The 20886-nt window shown below is 40.8% G+C and overlaps 2 protein-coding genes across 2 annotated transcripts in view; both read left to right on the forward strand.

Annotated features, from left to right (window-relative positions):
- Positions 1-10290, forward strand: part of LOC118412465 — a 15049-nt gene extending 4759 nt beyond the window's left edge. The window contains exons 3-8 of the mRNA XM_035815339.1: positions 5282-5405; positions 5883-6027; positions 6727-6809; positions 7275-7442; positions 7767-8451; positions 8741-10290. Coding sequence (XP_035671232.1) covers positions 5282-5405; positions 5883-6027; positions 6727-6809; positions 7275-7442; positions 7767-8451; positions 8741-8885 — 1350 coding nt within the window. The 3' untranslated portion in view covers positions 8886-10290. The remainder of the gene's footprint in view (positions 1-5281; positions 5406-5882; positions 6028-6726; positions 6810-7274; positions 7443-7766; positions 8452-8740) is intronic.
- Positions 10291-12056: 1766 nt separating this feature from the next.
- On the forward strand, positions 12057-20664 carry LOC118411626 (alpha-2-macroglobulin receptor-associated protein-like). The gene is made up of 7 exons (XM_035814101.1): positions 12057-12339; positions 13945-14086; positions 14791-14939; positions 16488-16596; positions 17118-17317; positions 18194-18361; positions 18744-20664. The coding sequence occupies exons 1-7, from the start codon at positions 12166-12168 to the stop codon at positions 18807-18809; spliced, it is 1008 nt and encodes a 335-aa protein (XP_035669994.1). The 5' UTR covers positions 12057-12165; the 3' UTR covers positions 18810-20664.
- Positions 20665-20886: the final 222 nt, after the last annotated feature.

Consider the following 20886-nt stretch of genomic DNA (forward strand, 5'->3'; position numbering starts at 1 on the left):
TCGTATGATAAAATGTGTTAGGTACGCTTAAGTCCCGATTACACATAGCCTCCCGACCGTCCCCAACCTTGGTTGTGAGTGATCGGCTGTGGACGAGAGGTGTGCAGTGGGATGGCTGGTAATGGTTGGGAGTAATGCAGCAGTATAGTTAAGGTGTTTTATGGGCCAGACTACTCCAGACCTGCCGCCACCCTTGGACAGTGGCTGGTGGTCGGGAGAAATGACCGGCTATGTGTAAGGCTTGGGTCACATTTCCAAACCGGAGCCCGACCGGGAAGTTTTAAGAAACGAAAAATTAAAGTGTATACCTAGAAATATACACAAATCATGGTCATGAATTTAGTTTTTTACATTTTGTGTATTTTTATGTCGTTTGTATCATTCTTTTCGTTGCCAAAAGCTGCGCCCGGCCGGGCCCCGGTTTGGAAATGTGACCTTAGCCTAAGCGGGTGTTTAGTCAGAAACTTGCAAACTTAGGTACAATGCAACTAGAACCACGGCTACTAATAAGAACGTGATATATCAGATATATACAACAACCTCCAATATTCTCAATGGACAATTTGACCAATGGACTTTAAAGCAACGTTAGTTTTGCATATTCGAATTATCCATCTAATCTGAGTGCTAGCAAATGATGACTATATTCTGCTACCTACTTGCCATACGGCAAAAGAAAATGATACCGTACAAACTATATTTTCTAACAAAGCGCATATGAAATAGTTTCAACAAGGTTCATATTATACAATTCAGGTTCATAATACATTCCCGTGACTGATAGAATATTCGCGCTGGCTCTTATTCCTGGTCTCTAATAATACCCTACACTACCACTGCGATAAGTGTTTTACAATAGCCCTCTGTCTACAAAAGCGTGCGTACGAGGCAAATAACACGTTTTCTGGACTAAGAGGCACTTCTTAACATTTCAATCAGTAGCCATTGATTGCCAGGGTATAATTAGGAGGTGACGCAATGCCTTGTCAATGTAAAAGAGTCTGCGATAGACTGAATATAAAGGAGTTTACAGTTCCAAAGGCCGGCCGGTCTTTACAAAATGCCCTCCGTGGGGTAGTGACGTCACGGGCATGGGAATAGTTATTCGATGACGTAATGTCAAAACTTAGTCTAGTCGTCCTAATAAAGGATTAATGAATTAATGAAGCTTTTATGGACGATTTATAGATGGCGGTTGTAACATTCACAGTGGAATAACATAAACAGAGTGGCCAGGCAACTGCAAATAGTTACAGGCATGAAACAATATAACATAACTGACTCCTACTCATGCGAGCTGGCATGTGCAGTGTAAGGCTACCAGCGACCTACAGTCAAGGCATACATTTACAATTACGGTCATATGATCCTGCTCAATGACTATGCTATTCAATTATTAGTCGTTCTGTTTTGAAAGCATTTTTTCTATATCGCACTGTCTGGCACGGTGTATTCCATTATTTCCCCACTCACTTCTTACTCTACGAAAGGACCACTTTGGACTCCAGTCGAAATAGGTTTGCTACAAAAATCAATATCTCGATGGTATGGAGACGTAGATGAATGATTCACGGAGCAAAAGTCATAACACGTTGGTCGCCGCATAAAGACCTTGAAACAGTCTGCTTGCTTTAATGTGCTAGGGTTATACAGTGTAAAGTGTACCCACAAGGTTTAAAGGTTTCTTGCCTTATTCATATGTATCAATCACAGACGTGCATGCTGTATAACGGAGGGGTGAGAAACTAATGTAATACTGGTTCGAGTATGTGGATGACATCCTCTGGGCATCTCATAATACCCCCTTCACATTATATACGATCTTCGGACGTTCTTCGCGATCGCAGGAAGGTCGGCTGATTTTAAGATCTTAAGATGGTCTTGCGTATTTTTCGCCTCAAAACTGTCCCCTTCACATATACGCGAGGCTCGTGAGATCGACGGTGAATAAATCTATGATAATAAACCTCCCATGACCTCTTGCACGCGGACAAGGTAACACAAAACGTTCCTCAAAAAAGGCAAGAGATCAATAAATGTTGCTTATTTTGTTGTCGGAATCTTTTTAACCAATGAATGGAATGCGCGGGCATAATAGAAATGACGCAAGGAAAGAAAGTGTGTCACAAAGCCAGCCTACATACTGCCACAGGGGCCACAATGTTAGAATTACCCTCACATTCCCAGAAATTCAATATTTGTAAACAAACGGAAGTCGGGCGAACGTCGCCCGAACGTTGCCCAACTGACGGGCGTTCTCCATCCGATTTGCGCTCGATGATTAATAACTATGTCTTTGCTCGCCTATCGGTCTTCAATCGTTGGATTGACGCAAGACTATTGACCGATACCCTTGCAAGGTACACACGATTTGTACGCACAATCTGCGACTCGGTAACGAGCTGTGCGATTTTGGAGATTTCTTTCGACTAGTCGCATATGTTAAGAACATGTTTCGCTGCACCGCGACCGTCGTAAGACTCCTGAAAACTGCCGGCGATCCGTAAAAATCGCAAGATGATCGTGAGAACACCGGACGTCTTACTCACGAAAATGTCATTCAGAGTTCGTAAACTAGTCTTCCGATCGAATCGCGCCTATTGTGAAGGGGGTATAACTGATGCGATCGTGCGAAAACGTTTACCAAACATTTTGTCTTTATTATGAAATCTAGCCTCTAAGTGGTTAACGTTTGTAGGAAGATTCAAACAAATAACTCAACACACAGAACACGGTATGTAAAACAAATATTCTTTATCTTTGTTCTTTCACATCGTCTTGAATTTACCTCTGGAAGAATTCTCTCACTAGTTCCCGTTTACGGCATAACTTTTCATTTAAGACACAGTGACATGAGATGTCACTGTTATCGAAATCACTTGTCGACTGATGAACACTACACAAGCGAAGTCTGTCACAGCATTGATAGAAATTTTCCACAATCCCTCCCAAATGGTATCAGAATGGTCAACAAGAAATCAAAACGGATTTCAATCTCAGAGTCAGTACAATATCCGTGTTACTAATCTCCATATCAACACATCCATAAGCAATTGGAATTAGTTGTGCTATGTTTCTGACCAGTCATTACCCCATTGAAACTTTCCTATGAACAGATCGAGAATAAAAAAGTCAATAAAGAGCTATTTTTGCCAACCCAAATGTAGTTACAATGGAGATAGATATCGATTGCTTGATTGACTGATTGATTGATAACGAATTAAAGACGCATTGTCTGACATTCCGTTCATTCAATTGTTCCGCGGCCGTTTACACTGGATTCTCTGATGCATGACTTTGGTCCTGTGGCCAGTCATCGTGCAAATAAAGCCAAATTAAGTTATCAGGTCCAGAAATAGGATCGCGTCATCGACACAACAATAGGTAGCACGTCTGACAAATGGGGACCTGTTATAGAGCACAAAGATCAAGTTATCTTAAGCTGACGGCTTTTAACAAGTGTTAAGGGCAGTGGAATGTTAAGTGGAGCTTCTGTTCAAAAGAGAGGCGACGAACCGTGTAGCCCCTCACGCCGGGAGTCCGGGTTGGACGTGACCGTACATCTAGTCTATTCATGGTACCTGACAGGGGAGAACCGGCGCTGCCCAGTCTTTTCTTTCCTTTTGACTGTCCTGCTAATGAGTTCATTTACGCCTTCAAGATCGACCTTGAACTATCACCTCTCTCATCTTCTGTCCTTTGGTCTGTGTCCCTCCTTTTTTCCTGTTTGTATATGATGTATTTTTGTGCTTTTTTGGGTTGTTGTCTTTAGTATAAGGAGAGTGACCCAAGCATTTTGAGACAGATCTTAATCGGATCCTGAAATTATTCTAATGATCCTTGGGAATGACGATGGTGGGATATGAATAAGAATGATGGACAAATATGCGATGTTGCCAGAAAGGATAACAAATAACGAAAATTAGTGCTTCAGGCATTTAATTCAATCCAATGTTATACCTATATGTTCGGTTGTCGTGATGTCACGGGCAAACGACGTATGCAATACGCCATAGGAAATGAAAGGAAGCCATTAGTTCCCTAGCTGCCGTACCACGCCAACATGAACGGCGCGCCATCCATACCAATGTGACACAGCGTACATAGTTACTGCGAAAACACGTCAGCGGCCAGACGGCACACCGGAATATTACTTGTCTAGAAGCTCACAATTGGACTAATGAGTTTAGTTTTCTGAAACCCCAACCCCATTCCTCAACCACTGTGTTTATTCTATGATCAGTCCATATTTGCAATACTAAGCTCCGATATAAAAAATACATTGTGGTCATTTGCGTGATTGATTCAATATAAGACGTTTCCTACGTCAGTGAAATTATTCGCCGTGCAGCAACTGCCTGGACAACCATGAAGTTTGACATGTGTGTTGTATATTCAGACATTATGTTTAACATTTGTTAAAATGCAGCCTTGAGCGTGATTGAGCCATTTCTATATACAATATACATATCACAAATGCCAGACATATCCTGAAAGATTACGGTGTCATCGATATTGCCAAAAAGCTGTCGGATTTCTATCGGGAAGTTTATAACAAATTTCAAAACTCATAGAATACTGCGAAACTTTCGGATTCCTTTTCAGTAAATGTGTCAGAAAACTTCCCAGACGAAACACTTCCAAAGCCTTTCTGATCCAGCGAATGGCCACGATGTGTCTTTTTAACAACAACACTTGGGTGATCCCATATCACACAGAACACAGACACTAATATAGCTCAGATATCGGAGTTTTATGGCGTCCGCTATAATTGAATGGAGGAGAAAGGGGATGACTTTTGACACTGCGCTGAAGAGCGCCACCCTGAGCATGATTTGGCTTGCTTCGCTTGGGTGGCTTTTTGCCCGTGGAACCCAGCTTTGTGGTTAGAAAATGGTCAATTATACTTCCCCAGCTGCGACCGCACGTATTCATAGCGAGCATAGGGCGACCTTGACCCATTGCATTTGTCTGCGACCCATTCAACAGTAACGAATTCTTGCTCCTTCGCAGCTTCGTGCCAACAAAGTAAATGTTAGCGCTGAAATATATATTCATGGGTAAAACCGGCACTCTGTTTTGTTCGCAGCATATTCCCATCGCACCTGTATACTACGGCACTTTAGAGTCGTGCTCTTTCCACATGGATTACTAAAGCTTTACTAGTATACGTTTCTCTGGACACATAATCGCACATACGAAACAAGATCGTGCATACTGTACATGTTTTTATTTCATGCCGTAGCAATAATCAAAACTATACTCTGACTTTTGCCTCCAGGTGATTAGAATACACAAAGAGCACACACAACGCCGAGTGGTCGCCAACGACAAACATGGCCGACATCTCAGCATTCCGCTCAACTACCAGAGCGTTCTGTTTGAGAGAGTGCGGAGAGAAACAGGTACTTGTAATTGAGTGTGTTTGGACTTCACACCTTATCACGAATGGCCCAGTCCTTATCCCGACCTACCACAATATCAATGTAAAATGGCGCACGTACCAGACTGCAGTCACACACGGCCACTCGGTTATTTTCGAAAAGCATAATTGACGAACGTAACAGCGCTAAGGCATGCAAGGACACAGACAAGAAAGCAAATTTAGGTTGAACTTTCGGAATAATCATAACAAACTAAGATCAAACGTGACCAGATTTTAATAATGCTGAATCTGCCTAACCTTAACATAGCATTCGATATCTTCTTGTAAAAGTGACATTGATACACGAACAACGCTAGAGACAAAGTGCTGTTTTTCACAAAGTTAATAATGTTCAAAACTGACTGTGTTCTTTCGTTACCATCAGGAAGTATAGGGTCCTAAATGATTAAGCTACGAAAGTGTAATCTCTTAATTGTATCTTTTTCGTCTGACACAGACAAGAGACAGAAGAAAACTGCCGCCGCAGACGACCTTCCGGCCGCCTTCCCGATGACCATCGCAGATGTGGTAGCACAGTATCCCCTCCCGGTACTGGTCAAGATACACAGGTCTGAGGAGCTCCGCTTCAGCGTGGATAACAGGTACATACAGTAGTGTACTTATAGTGTGCATGAGTAGTTTCATCAGGTTGCAAAGGCACGGAATTTATGTTTATACTACACGTTTGGGACTGCATCTGTGAGCAGCGACACCTGCAGCTTCAGTAGAATGTGAACCAGTCAGAAATGCCCTGCGAGGAACGGGACAGACGAAACGAAATAGAGCAACGGTTGTGTAGTGTGTTTCGGCATTCATGTGACTTGGATGCAATATGCATTGCCCGTGATGCTGTTTAATTACTCGTTATCGTTGACGGGTAAATTTGAATTCGTACGATGTAATTGCAGCCGCTTGATATGATATCACAGACATTTTCTGGACCTTAGCGTTAAAGAAAATCCCACAATGAAGATGTGGTTTACCGGATTAGACAAGAACAATGGAAACCTATATATGATATTTGGTTAGAAGCTGAAACGCATTCCGCATATATATTTTGCGCACCGTACATGAACGGTCCAGATCATCTAAATGTATGTGCAGACTAAGAAAAATGCGTAAGAGTGGCACAGGTCATCGTTACATGTAACATCAATGTCAATGGCGGGGTGTTCGGTTTCTCCCAAGGCAAATCTCACGGGGATTTTGTTTCATTGGAAGAGAAGAAGGTGGTGGTGATGTGGTGATGTTTAATGTGCCTTTCTTAAAACGCCATCATTCTGATCTGGGGTGTATTGCAGGAAACAAGTACCGAGGTTTGACGTCATAGAGCTGACGGACCTTCAAGATGAAACCTATCTGCTTGGAAATACCATCAACAACGGTACGATACCTACATGTTATTTCAATACTGTCTATTTTCACATCCCAATTTCAAATGTCTTTACAAATTTATGATCACTCCTATACCATGTATATTGTCAACCTGAGACCCGATTGACTCAAGGGATAGTTGAACGTATAAAACTGAAGGTACAAAACTTTGTAATCTAATAAAATGACACACAGCTGTGTACTACATGAATTATAATCCCTGCACTTGCAGCACATACGTATATAAATTTAGGACAGTTTATAAGAAACTGCCCAAGTGTAATAAATTCCACCTGCAAGAATGCAATATAAAGTCATACATACATGTACATCATAACCTCTACCGTACATGTATAGTCTCTTGTCTTGAAGAGTACTAAGTAGTACAATTTCGTAGAGTTATCATACAGTAGAAGAAGTCACCACAAATTGTACCTTATACTTTCTGTTGTAACTAGTATTCTGTTCCCTGTAGGCCTCTTGAGCAAGTCAGTGCTGGTTATCCCGATGTTCATGAAGTTGGAGCTAGCGGTAGCGGAAGGCTTGGTGGGAGGGGACGATGACCAGTGGCTGGAGTTGGTCGGCAGGTACGACCGGACGGTGGTCAGGTGTGTGGACTTCGAGCAGGCCTGCGGCAACAGAGGTACGGGTAATATAGTCTGGTCACCAACGCGTACGTTGCTGGTTCAGATTTTGACAGAAAATTTATTCAACTCAAACATGTGGCTCGTTGTCAATGTAGTGTATAAAAACAAAAGGCTTCGTTGGTTGAATGTATTCATTACCGTTTTTTGAAGCCCCTTCCTTTTAAATGTGCTTGCTGTTGAAGTAAATACGATGAAAATGTTATTTACCAAACCGCGAACTTAAGTACGATTTGCCAACAGTAATCCGAAGGGAACTGGTACCTGAAGATAAATAAGAAAATGGTTCATTCTATCTTAACTCCGGTTGCCTTCATTTGCAGACATACTGATGTATCCTTCGCGTCTAGTTGAAGCGCGACAACATGTCCTAGAGGACATTGAACCTCACGTTCTCAAAATCCACCCACTGTCGACGGACAAGACTCTGTGGCCGAGGCCTCTGTCTGACTCCGAGACACAGTTCAACACTCATCGGGTGCGCCACCGTCAGAGCCCCGAGGCCAAAGGCCCGGCCTCTCCAGTGCTCAGCTGGCCCATGACGGTGAGCGTCAGGGGTAATCAACGGAGTCGTCGTAAGGAGGTGGAAGAGGAAAAGTCGCAGAGGCGGGCCTCTGCTGACCTGCTGTCCGCTAATGATGAAGATCTATCCGCTGCGGACGATCTCGTGGTTCCGGAAGGAAAGACCAGGTATCGACAAGCACCAGAGGGTGGGCCTAAACAAGATGTCGCAAAACCACGCGAGATCATAGCGGCCTCAACAAGTGGTCAGAGAGAGCGACGAAAGACACCCACACAGGAACCTCAGCCGATCAATGCCACTACTCGTACGGCAGCTTTGAAGCCCCGGATCAAAGAACCAAAGCAAGAATACGAGCACCCACCCTCCGCACCTATCAAGCCTTCCCCCACTATGAAGTATGCAGGTCTGTCAGAGGTTCCCGAAGACACAACGGCCCTAAATGTCGACGATCTGTCGGACTGCCTCAGGCTGCTAAAACTCGACAGGTAGGATAAATCTATACAAACCACTTTATAGGGAATTGAAACGTCGGAGCGCCAAATCCTATTTGCACAATAGGACGTAATTATAAAAGGGACTCTGCACTTTTATCAACAGCCGTTAGATGTCGCTCTTGTCTAGGGCTGTAAAATCTGGGGTGCTGTACGCGTTGTGCATTTTCACTTTACGAAAACGTTTTACTTTTCTTCTAACATACATTTATCAAATGACCTTCCTACACGAAAGGGAAAATCAACTAATTAAGCCGTCTTCTTATTATTTTTTGACGCACAGTTTCGTCAACGTCTTCAAAGAAGAAATGATTGACGGGAAGCTCCTGATGGATTTGGATCGACGCATGCTCATCAACGACCTTGGTATGAACGAGTTCCAGGCGACCAAACTCCTGAGGTTCCAACGGGGCTGGCGCCCAAAGTGAGGGGACATGAAAATGCTAACATGGATGGTGTGACGAGTAGATGAAGAATAATCAATTAAAAATTATAAGACGTGAGCCAGAAAATAGCTGGTATTCAATTTGTATAAATTGTGTTATCCCCGATTGTATTATTCCAAACAGTGGATATATTATCATTATACAGATAGATGTTGCGAAATATGACCTGTACTTTTTTGACTTCAAATGGGGATGAATTTTGCTGTCGACCTAAGTAGCAAGAGAATTTTCCACCCAGGTCACCCATAGCCCACTCTACCCTTTATCATGTCCAAACATTGGCATTGTTGTTGTATTTGTAAATCTCTTCGGTGTTTTTTGATGTTCAAACATTTTATGACCTGAAAAACTTCGGTATGACACGGACAATGAACCATATCCATATTTCCCCTAGGATCATTCAAAGCCTACATATACTACAAGAAGCAATTTCTGGGATCAGCTCTTTTCAAGTTTATTGACATGTGCATAACTTTCAAGTCTTAAGAAGTTCATATAATTATGAATCATGATGCGTCAGTAATACTAGTAACCACCCAGCACTATAGACAATGCTCACGTCCTAGTAACGTGAGTGCATACACCAAAGACTTACAAGAAAGTAATTACGAGTTACCCACTGAAATGCCAATGTTGATTGCTAGTTCTAGTGATTCTGTCACCAGCCAATATGAACAGTGTATACGTACGTTCTTGAAGCATATCACCACATGCACAGTGCTTTACATGTACAATGGATGCTTCAACGATGGTATTGAGATACAAAGTTACGTTGTAACCTAGTTCTTTTACAAATACTGAAAACGTGTACCAATGAAAACACTGTCCTGTACTTTACATCGTCATCGACCAGATAAGCAAAAGAATGGAAGTAGAATATTTTGACGAAGCTGCTAAGATATCTGCCTTTTAAGCATGGTTGCTATCCGTCGGGCGTATCTAGAAAAATACACATTTATTTGTTTTGAGAAACACACCTAATTCCGCCTACTTAGGCGTTAAACGTTTACCGTTCCCAAACGCTTTGTAAATGTACATTGTATCTATTTTTGTTAATCATAGTTTATATATTCTCAACCTGATCATGCTTTGAAAGCAGTTAACGTTTGAGTTGTATCATAAGACAAGACTCATTTTTTTGCTCGTTTTGCATTTATAAGCTACAAGAACATATCATCACATCACGAGCTCAGGCTGTAAGTTGTTACAGTAAACACATGATATGATTTGTTTGTGATCACGAATGAGCTGGTCTCAGTCATGTTTGTGTTCAGAGTGTTAAGTAGTCAATTTGACGGTCTTGTGAACCACTTAGAAAAATATTATAAGTCGAATGTTGTAATGTACAAGTGCCGTGTTTGCGTAATGTATAAAGAATTTTCCGTGAGATTTTGTGTTTGGTGACAATTTTTCTTAGATGTTTCCATCTTTTCATGAACGATATTATTCTCAATCTTTAAAAGAATCACTTATCGTTTCCAGGATATATCTATCAATTAGTCAAATTAAATGTCACAGTCATGTTGCAAAGTATTTTAAGCTGTCAGTATATACTGATCACCCTACTACATGTACCTTAAACGTCTAAAGTAAACTAAGGTAGCCATGGGCCATACACGCAATAAATGTTGCTCTTTTCGATAAACGTAACTCATCACATTTTGCTAACACTACGTTGGCAGTAGGTAGGAGGTCTTCAAACTCTAGTTGAGTGAGACAATTGCGACAAAATCCCAAAGCTAACGATGTCATGTATACGTTAACTTTAACTTTAACTTTAACTTTAACTTTAATATACGTACAACCCACATTCTAGCGTCTACCACTGTCACGCTTTAAGTTAACGACCAGGCTGTTGACGAGTGCAGAAATCACCGACTAGTCTTTAAGCCACCAGTGGCAAATTGTATAACGTTACTCTTTTGACCCTTTGGATATTGCCATGCACCGGTAAATCTACTTTGAGATTACAAGTTACCTACATACCCTCGTCCTCTTGCCCCAAACGGTCGAACTAAGGATGAAGCATGACCCTTTTTTTTATGATAGCTGTTAGTGCGATCATGCGGCTTCGCTACCACAGCTTGTCCAACCACGTTCAGCGGTGATACGGCGACACTTTATCAGGGTTTACGGAAAAGGCTGGGCTGTCTACCTGGGCTGTCTACATGGGCTGTCTACCTGGGCTGGCTATCACGTCAGGCTACTTGGACCTACGAAAGCCCATTGGGACAAAAGCTATTTTAGCAGTAGGGGTTGTTTGAAGGGTCACGGTGAACCATATCCAGTTGCTTGAGTAACTACTTTTTGGTGGATCTGTGTGTTATTATGTGAATGAGCTATGTGAAGTGGCAGTGTGTGAAGGAGCTGTATGTGAAGTAGCTGTGTTTGAAGGAGTTGTGTATGCTACATAACCCAGAGGTTCTGGGTTCGAATCTGTTGATATGCCACTGATCTTGTGCGCTTGGGAAGGGCTCTTAACACGACTTTCCTCCCTTCACTAGGGTAGAGAAAAGAGTACCTAGCTTCGGTAAGGGCCCTCCCTCAGATAGGGCAAAGAACCCACCACACTTACGGAAAAGACTAGGGGTCCTTCCTTCCCAGTGTAAGTGGTTCAAAACCTTAAGTCCTATGGCCACACCTGGGGTAATTGCTGTCGTATTGAGGTCACCTGAGTTAGCACCGAATGGCAGCAGTTCCAGACCCTCTAGCAACGATTATTTTAAGCTCCTCACAATTCAATTGTCGATCCTTATGTATGGCGCAGAAGCCTGGACCATGACAGCCACTAAAGAAAGGCTCCTGGACGCCTTTGACCAACTAGCCACCAGTCTTAAGACTAATCCAATCAGCCGATAAGTCGTGTTAATACTATAGCCCTTCCCAAGGGCACAAGATCGCTGGCATATCAACTGATTTGAACCCAGAACCTCTGGGTTATGTAACACGCACAATAGCTTCACACATAGCTTCTTTATTGAGTACAAACAATCCCTACTGCTAAAACAGCTTTTGTCCCAATGGGCTTTCGTAGGTCCAAGTAGCCTGACGTGATAGCCAGCCCAGGTAGACAGCCCAGGTAGACAGCCCAGGTAGACAGGCCAGCCTTTTCCGTAAACCCTACTTTATCATTCATGCGGTACAAGGGGTGGGGAGGTCAAAGGTTAAACGGGTGATTCAAAGTCAGTGGGAAGCAGAGGACCGCACGCAGATTATACCCTACTCACTCACAGTTTGTTCGGCCAGGTCTTCGTCTATCACCATGATATCTTCACACTTTTATGTTCACCTTGTCCTTCTAGTCGTCTGTGCCCAACTCTGCTTAACTGGAGCTGGCAAATATTCGAAAGAGAAGAACGATTTTCACCCGAAGGAGAAGCGAGATCGTGAGTTTCGCTCGGCAAAGGTGCAGGCCGCATGGGAGAAGGCACAGAAGGTGAGAGCAGTCGCCTACCAGCTTTCGTTTACCTCCTTGCATTGCTTTAATACAGAATAGGACGTGTGCACATGCATTGTATTTGGATCCTTGTAATTTGGTTGTAAATATGGGAGTAAGTATAACCAGGTCGTACATTTTCTCATGTGTACAAGAATACGTAACTTCCGCCCCTCCCCCTTGAAAAGCAAATTAATCGTGTTTCCTTTTTGCTGTGTCTTGTGTTTTGGGTACGCCCCGGAGACAGGTACATGGTAGTACCGTTAGAAAAACAAACTTGTAGCGTCTTTAAATGGAGCTTTTTCGTGTGTGTATTCATTGTGAAATAAGCATTTGACGTCCACGAAAGTAAATGTTATTTTTGTATAGTAGTACTGAGTAGCTAAAGCCATACGTATGTAACGGTACACATTGTATACATGTAGCAAACCGTAAATGGAGTTACTTTCTGTTCCCAGGCCCTTTTTCGCTAGCACTGCAGATGTATTTTGTCTAAATAGAATGGCAAGTTAAAGAAGTTTACTGGATGTAACAGAAGAAAAAGATATCTATCTATGCCATGTCACACACTGATTGGTCACACTTACACTTACATTTGTAATTTAGTATGCTACAGGTGGCACTAGTTAAACTTAACAACAGGGAGATGATAAATTCTTCAAATAACTCTGGATCCTCTTTCACATAAATCATTTACATCAATATATCAAACATCCCCTATTGTTTTTTTCGGAGCATTAAGGAAAGAACAAGATGAAACTGTATTTTAGTACTGTTGATTAAAGCTTTCTTTGTGTAAGCAAGCGTGCAAGTTGAGTAAGCACTGTTAGTGGGACATGATGAGTTGGCCTAGTCTGATTGGGGCAGGCTTTATTTAATTACACACTGCTCACGTGATGCACACAGTCTGTGTAAACTTAAAATGGTTCAGCGGCTGACAAAGAATTACCAACATCTTATGTTACTTGTTGCGGGATTGGCAGTGTTCAGACATAGAGGATGAAATAAGTTCTGTGGGACTCAGAGAACTTTCCAATAGCTAACCTTAATTAACTTAAGTTAGGCAGAAATAATACCTGTTCTTTAGGGGAATGGTCAGAAGAAATCAAATGAAGACAAGCAAGTGAATTGCAATTGGGAGCTACAAAACATATGGTACGGATGCATTAATGATGATTTCCCCAAATTTGTGATAGAACAAAAAAAATGCTGAACATCCTTCAGCGTCACTGCTTCTTGCAGCTGTTTGTGCGACAGTCCTTTGCAAGTTCATTTACAATACAGGCAGAAAATGGGGCACTGATATTTGTGTGAACCGCTATCATTATCATCATCGCTAGACAACGTCAAGATGTGCCATCTTCTCTTTAATATCTGCAATAGTTGCTCTGTGCTGAGCTGCAGAACTTTCCAGCAGTTTTTCAGCCTCCTGTTTTTCACCTTCTGGCTGGGCTACTTCAGCCTTCAGGGTTTTAACCACCTTGGCTAGACGTCACGATAAGATGACACAAATGGGAGCAAAGTATTATGGACTGCAGTTGCCACCTAGTAGTGTCATTCCAGACAACTAACAGTATTAAATGTTTTGTTTTTCTCTGCTCAAAGCTTGTGTCTGAGGCCAAGCTGGCCGAGCTCCACAGTGACCTGAAGTTACACGAGATGGAAGAGTTCAAGTGGAAGAAACTGAAGGCAGAGGGGGGAGACCAGGATGGAGAGAAGGAGGCAAACCTGAGAGAAAATCTTCTTAGTGAGTGATTTGGCATCTAAGGGGTTACTAAGAATTATTAAATCATTAAGTTAAGATCTGTGTACTGGTAGCCTTTATGAGGTATGTTCCATCATTGAAGACTACTTTTATTTACTTTTGTTTAGGGTATCCACTAGCCTGGGTACCATCCGGATAGTAGTTCGCTCCTATGTTCGCTTCTGCTATCGTGAGACGTGCGCATTCAAACGGTTTGGTGGTAACATCAGTTAATGAGCGAATGTAGGAATGGGTTCTAGAGCGCTTGTTCGATGACAACAGGCCTCCCACGAGCGGGCGGAGGGCTTGTCCGGTGTTGGAACATCTGTTCGAACGAGCGCTTGAGAACCCATTCCATAATTCGCTCATGTGGGGACCAATCAGCGTGTGCTTCCACTTTTTGTACGATTCCAGACGTTGAGATGGTTCGCGTTCCCAGACGGAAACACAGTGAAGCGACTGTATATAGTGTATAGTAATGTCAGAGCTAGAAGCGACTGTATATAGTATATAATGAACGCCGGAGCAAACTACTTTCCGGATGGTACCCAGGCTAGGTATCCACAGTATATTCTTGTCATTAGTGGCTAAATTTTTTTTGCTTACTAATGACAGAAAAGATTGAGCCAGCACTTAAAATGGAAGATGCTACTTCTCCTTTCTATATAAAAAAGAAAAGAAAAATAAACCAAGATTTCTTTCTCTAGAACTGATGTCCAAGTATGGGATAGATGGAGGCAAGTATGAGCAAATGAGATCTAGAAATGATGTGGAGATGAATATGAGGCATGCCAAGGATGCAGCCAGGGAGTTCACAGACCACAGGATCAAGAAAATCTGGATGAAGGCGCAGAAGGTGAAGAATGTCAATTTATTCTTAAACATGATAAATTAATAAAAAAAAAAAACTGGATTTTAATGACTTTGTTTTGTGTGTACGTACTTTGTCCGAAGTATAAGCCCCTAGGCCCATTTCCACTAGACTCTGATATGGTCCCTCATTGCAGTTAAGTTTTTATGTTACCTTCACAGAAGGGAACATATTGTTTTTGCTTTGTTTCTTCTTCTTTTCCGCACAAATAAGGTCAACGACCTGGACCAGACGGCTGTCACCATGGTAACCGGTAAAGTAGCAGGCACCATGTGGTGTTCGGTTACATAGTGTAGCAAATGTCAGATCTAGAGGGGCTCGGGTCACTACATTTAGAAATGTGTTCAAATAAGAATGAACAAAACAGTTGCCAGTGTTAGACTACAACATGTGAAGGTAACATTCTGTATTTGCTTGCAAATATTACCTTTCTAGTTTATTTTGCTTTTTGAACAGACGAGGACAATGTGGCACTCACTCAAGTTAGTAACTTATTTTAACAGTGCCACATACAAAGCACAGACAGAAAGTAAAGGTAGTCTTTTTACCTGCCCAATTGAAGGCAGATTTTTACACCTGGATGAAATGAGAAAGGTCATGTGGAGCATGCATAGTATTGAACTTGGGGCCCCTTGATTCAGGTCCCAACACTCTACCAGTTACGGCACACACGACGCCATGCCATTGAAGTTTCTAGTGGGATGAAATTATCCTATAACATAATATGAAATATCTGTACCAATTGCCTCATACCAAATGGTATATTGTTGTGTCAATTATTCATCACAAGGCAAGGCATACCTGAAAATATTGGGTATAGCCAGTCTTGTTATGAGATCAGAACAGCAGCTAAAAAACATGTTATTAACAGTCTGTCTCCTGTTATTTATTCTTTCACCGGGCTAGGGGTGGGTACCAGTACAGAAAATTCAGGCCCAGGTACGGTCCAGGTACTGAAGATCAGGTCCACGTCCAGGTCCGGACCTGAGCTTGGATCTGATTGTCTGTGAAAACTTGTGAATGGGTGATACACAAGACAATGGTCCTTTTCACTTTGAAGGATTCTGTTAAGTGACTTCCACTGACGTTTTAAAATCCTATCTTCATGTTAACAACACTAACTTCGACCAAGTTTGACTGTAGAAACTGTAAAATGCATATCAACTCTCCTTTACTTTGCTCTTGCTATTTTCTTGGACCAGTAAGCCTCAAAACACGTGAACGCCTGCGAACATAATCTGTTCATTTTTTCAGGTCCGTTTTTTTCTGGACCAGTCCAACAAGAAAAAATTTGTTTTGTACCGGTACAATGTACCAGTATCCACCCCTACACAGGGCATATACTTCAGTTTGTTTGAAAACTACATGTACAATTTGATATCAAACACTTCAAAATGTCACCCCAGAATGTGGCAGCTGCAACTTTACATAATTTTGCTAGAGGGCATTCCTCTATGAAACTATGAGCTTGGGAAGCATCCTGCTTGTAAGTACATGTACATGATTGCTTGAATATTCACACTTTTAACACAGGCTGGATTCTCCCCTGAGGAGTTGGAAGACTTAAGAACAGAACTGAAGCATCACCAGGAGAAGGTTGAAGAATATCAAATGATGGCCAACGAGATACCAGACTACAAAGGTGGGTACTTGCACATTTTTGCACGAAAAATCACACCATTTTTAGTCAACCTCTATTGGTAATGTGCACCTATCTGCATTAACAACGGGTGAAAAAATTACCATTGTTTCAATATGTTCCTAATGTAATTATTCTTGTAAAGTACTTACAACAGGTACTATAATAGTAGCATGGATTTGTTAGAGGCCCTATCTTATGGACCAAGAAGGTTAAAGAGCTCTCTTTGACCTCCTTGTCTGGACCAGGAATGTTACTTTGAATCTTTACTACTGTCACTGGAAAGGCTTGCAGGGCTAGGGGAATTCCATAGTGCACTAAACTTGTAAATACTTACATAGTAATCTATCTTCTCTGTCACAACCAGTGGAAGAGTAGCTTAACTGATCATTGAGTCTTTCACTTCCTTTTTGTGTATCACACTTCTTCTATATACTCTTGCATTTTTGATCATGTAATTTATGTATTTATGTATTTACATTGTATTGTACGCTCAGATATTCTACTTCCTACTCTCTCTGTAGAAAACACCATTGAAGGAAGGGACAAGAATGTAGAGTTGAAGCAGAAGTTTAGGGAACTCCGAGACGATCTCGGCAAGCTGGATCTAAAGATATCTTCTGGGTATAATGATGAGATGGACTTCAAAGAACCCAAAGTCAAGGAACTCTGGGCAGCCGCACTGAGGGGCAACTTCACGGATGATGAGCTTAAGTCTATCAAGGTGATCTTGATTAGTGCATAGTATAAGTGATGAAAGAACATAGATTTAGAAAGTTTTTTGTACATAATCAATGCATTAGTGAATGAATGAAAGACCTTTATTGTACATTCATGCCTCGACGGGCTAGGTACAGGTCACTGATAACAGACATGACTGATAACAGAATAACAAACATATGAAAAAACAACAGGATACAATTTAACTAGTTGAAGGTACTAAGCTAACAGGATGGTCGACATCTTCTCGCTTCTTTGTACAGGTGTAGATATAAGAACATATAATGTTTGATATACAGGGTTTGTCTAGGCGCATCAAAAATAGAAATTTATCCGTTGCATTAAGATGTTCAAAATATGGGAACTCTTTTCTGATATATTCATAAAGCACAATCTGTTCATTATGGTACAATTTACAGTGTAAAATAAAATGCTGTTCATCTTCTACATGTTGTAGATCACAAAATTGGCAGACGTATCAAGCTGATTTGTCTGTGACTCTCTGTAACCTTCCTCAGAGAAATACTGACCTAGGTTCTACTCAGCACCACACGTTGCTGTAGTGAGAAGTAGAACCATGCAGTCAGTATTGCCCAGGACATTCACAGATGGTTACAAAAGTTTGGCTTGATACCATCCCAATGAAACTAATTACAGATGAAAGAGTGTAGCTTTAAGAATGGGTGCAGAATTTAACCTTTAATCTCTTACTTGTGGTTTGTGATTTTCCTCAAGTCATGCCATTAAGGTTTTAACCACATCATGTGTTTCAATATGCCAAACACTCACTGTTAAATTGAAATAAAGCAATTTTAAAATGTGTGCCCCTTTTTTTTACAAACATGATATACTCAATGCATGATAAATGCCACCTTTACAGGAGGAACTCAGTCATTTCCAGAAGAAGATGGACAAACATTCCCACTACAAGCAGGCTCTGGTGGCATCTCAGCAGCAGAAGGAAGATGTTGGGAAGGAACAGTTTCCACAGGAAAAGCAGGCACGACACGCCGACCTTCTGGACAAAGTTAAGGATATAGGATACAAGGTAAGGTGTAATATTTATCTTATGAATGCTGGGATGATGGTTGCTACAAGGGATTTACTATTTAGGGTCTGAAGCCTTTCAATATGAAAATAATATCAATAATTCTTAGAATAAGTATGACATCCAATAGCTATAGCCAAAATGTATGACATCTAAAAATCAAAAGTGAGTCAAAACTGTGCAAGTGATCTACATAAGGACCATGTGCAAGTATTAAGATTCATTTCTATATGTAGTGACCACCCATTGACATAGACCAGATTTTATTAGTCCCCTGAGTGGTCGTCTTGGGCAGGTTTGACTGTAAAATGTGATTATAATAGTACTATTCCACAACATATGATCAAATTGCATAATCCTGTTGGCTTGTTTGCCCTTTCAGGTCAAGAAACACTACAAAGACCTTCATTACCGAATCAACAAGGAGCTGCCGATTGATGAGCTGTGAGGAAGGGTACCTCAACAGCAATGCTGCTACAGGCTGAAGAACTTGGGACAGATATTCTATTGGCAATACAAAAATTAGACATCTCATAATTTCCTTTATAGGTCATCATGAAACACTAGAGAGATCTTCGGTGCCAAATGACTATGGGACAACTAATTGCCGAGCTGTGATAAAATTCTATCCATTACTAAATAGCTCAGACTTGCGCTTGACATTACATCAATGAGAAAAAAAGGATTTATAAAATGAAAGGGTCTTTTACTGTCTCTCTGTTCTTCTGATGTCAAAGAACAGCCATAAAAATGTAACAAGGAGCTGAAATTGTGTTTAAAAACAAATGTTACCATGTATATATGATTGAGAAGTCCATTCAGCACAAATGTTGGAAAACTTAGATTTGATCATCTTAAAGGAAAATGAGAAATTCATGATGTAATTCATGATGCTAATCATTAAAAAACAATGGACCAAGGGAAATTTTGGCACTGGTTTCTCACAGCCTTATCACATAAGTAGTCCAGAATGTACAATCAATATCCACAGAGTATCTTTTTAAAGGACAATAAACAAGCTTTAATTTCCAATGATACATAATGCAATTGATTAAGTATTCACAGAAATATGATCAGCTGAAATCAACTTTTTGAACACACTGTTTTGATCTAAAACAACTGAAGGAGCTTACAAGGGTAGATATAGAACTGTCATATAGAACTGTCATTTACATCTGTAACCATTTTAGGATAGTTAGAAAAATTGATTATTGTGTCATCATTGAATAAGCATGAGTCAAAAGTCTATTGGCAGAGTTTATGGTGTTATTTTTAATGCAGTATAGCCTGCAATGCATGACATTGTGTTATTATTTTTATTACCCACTTCAGTAATCAACTCAAGGCATGATTCAGGACTGATTATCATGATACTAAATTTTGTTACTGAAGACTAAAAGGGCTGTGTACTGATACAGCGGTAATGACATTCACTTAAGTGTTCTTATTTGAATCTCTCATGCACATTGAAGATACAGTCAAACCTGTCTATAGTGGCCACACAAAGGACAAGAAATGTGGCCACTATAGAGAAAATGCTGATCAACTGACCATGAGCAATAAGTTACACAAGGTTTCAGTACCCACTGATCTGACCGACAAAAAGTGACCGCAATGGCCAGGTGACAGCTAATATTTGATACAGGTTTGACTGTATTATCAAAGTATGCAGTTTTTGGTCTGAGTAAATTCTACTTTGTCACAAATGAAATAAAAGATAACAAAGACTCTTCAATTTTTTTTTAAACAAATGGCTAGTAGAGATATTCTTATTGACACAGGTGTTATCAAAGATAGAAATGTTTGTAGTGTGTTAAACTTTAAAGACTGTTTTTGGTATAGGTACTGTTCTGGACCTTAATCTCTGGACTTTAATTCACCTGTACTGTGACATGATTTAAGATTTTCTGTAACCCTAGTTCACCTTTATCCCCAGGGTACCATATATCCATTTGTTTTTAAATAGGGTATTTACTTGTGATATCAAGTTGACAGATGGTGGTTTCAAACTGCAATATTTTCATAATATTGTAATTCAAATCCACAGTGCTGATTTGATATCCCTTAATACCAGTTCTTAATAAAAACAAGAGATCTAGGTTACCCAGATAAAGGTGAACTATAGTTACCAGTACACAGCCTTATGGAGGAACTATTGTTGAAGATTTGACCAATTGTATTCAAGATGTTGGAATGATAACTGCTTTCATTCCACTATCAATGTAAGTGTCAGCTGTCTATGATGTACATGATGATAGTTGTGTTGATTCCTTGGATAGTAACAAATGTCATTTGCCATTCCAGATGTAGTATATTGAAGTACTTGTTCACATTTTTAAGAGACAAGCAGGGTATCTCCACAACTTTGTTGTTGGGATACATTAAACTTTGTTTAATGCCTTGATGTCAAAAATAATGATTTTATAATTTTTTGTTGCCAATGACATATATGATATTGTGAGATTTTAAGCTTTGCAGGATGCAGGAATATTTACGACTTGTGTTATCATGTATTTATATAGTCC

Source organism: Branchiostoma floridae, chromosome 3 (assembly GCF_000003815.2).
Source record: "Branchiostoma floridae strain S238N-H82 chromosome 3, Bfl_VNyyK, whole genome shotgun sequence".
Lineage (NCBI taxonomy): Eukaryota > Metazoa > Chordata > Leptocardii > Amphioxiformes > Branchiostomatidae > Branchiostoma > Branchiostoma floridae.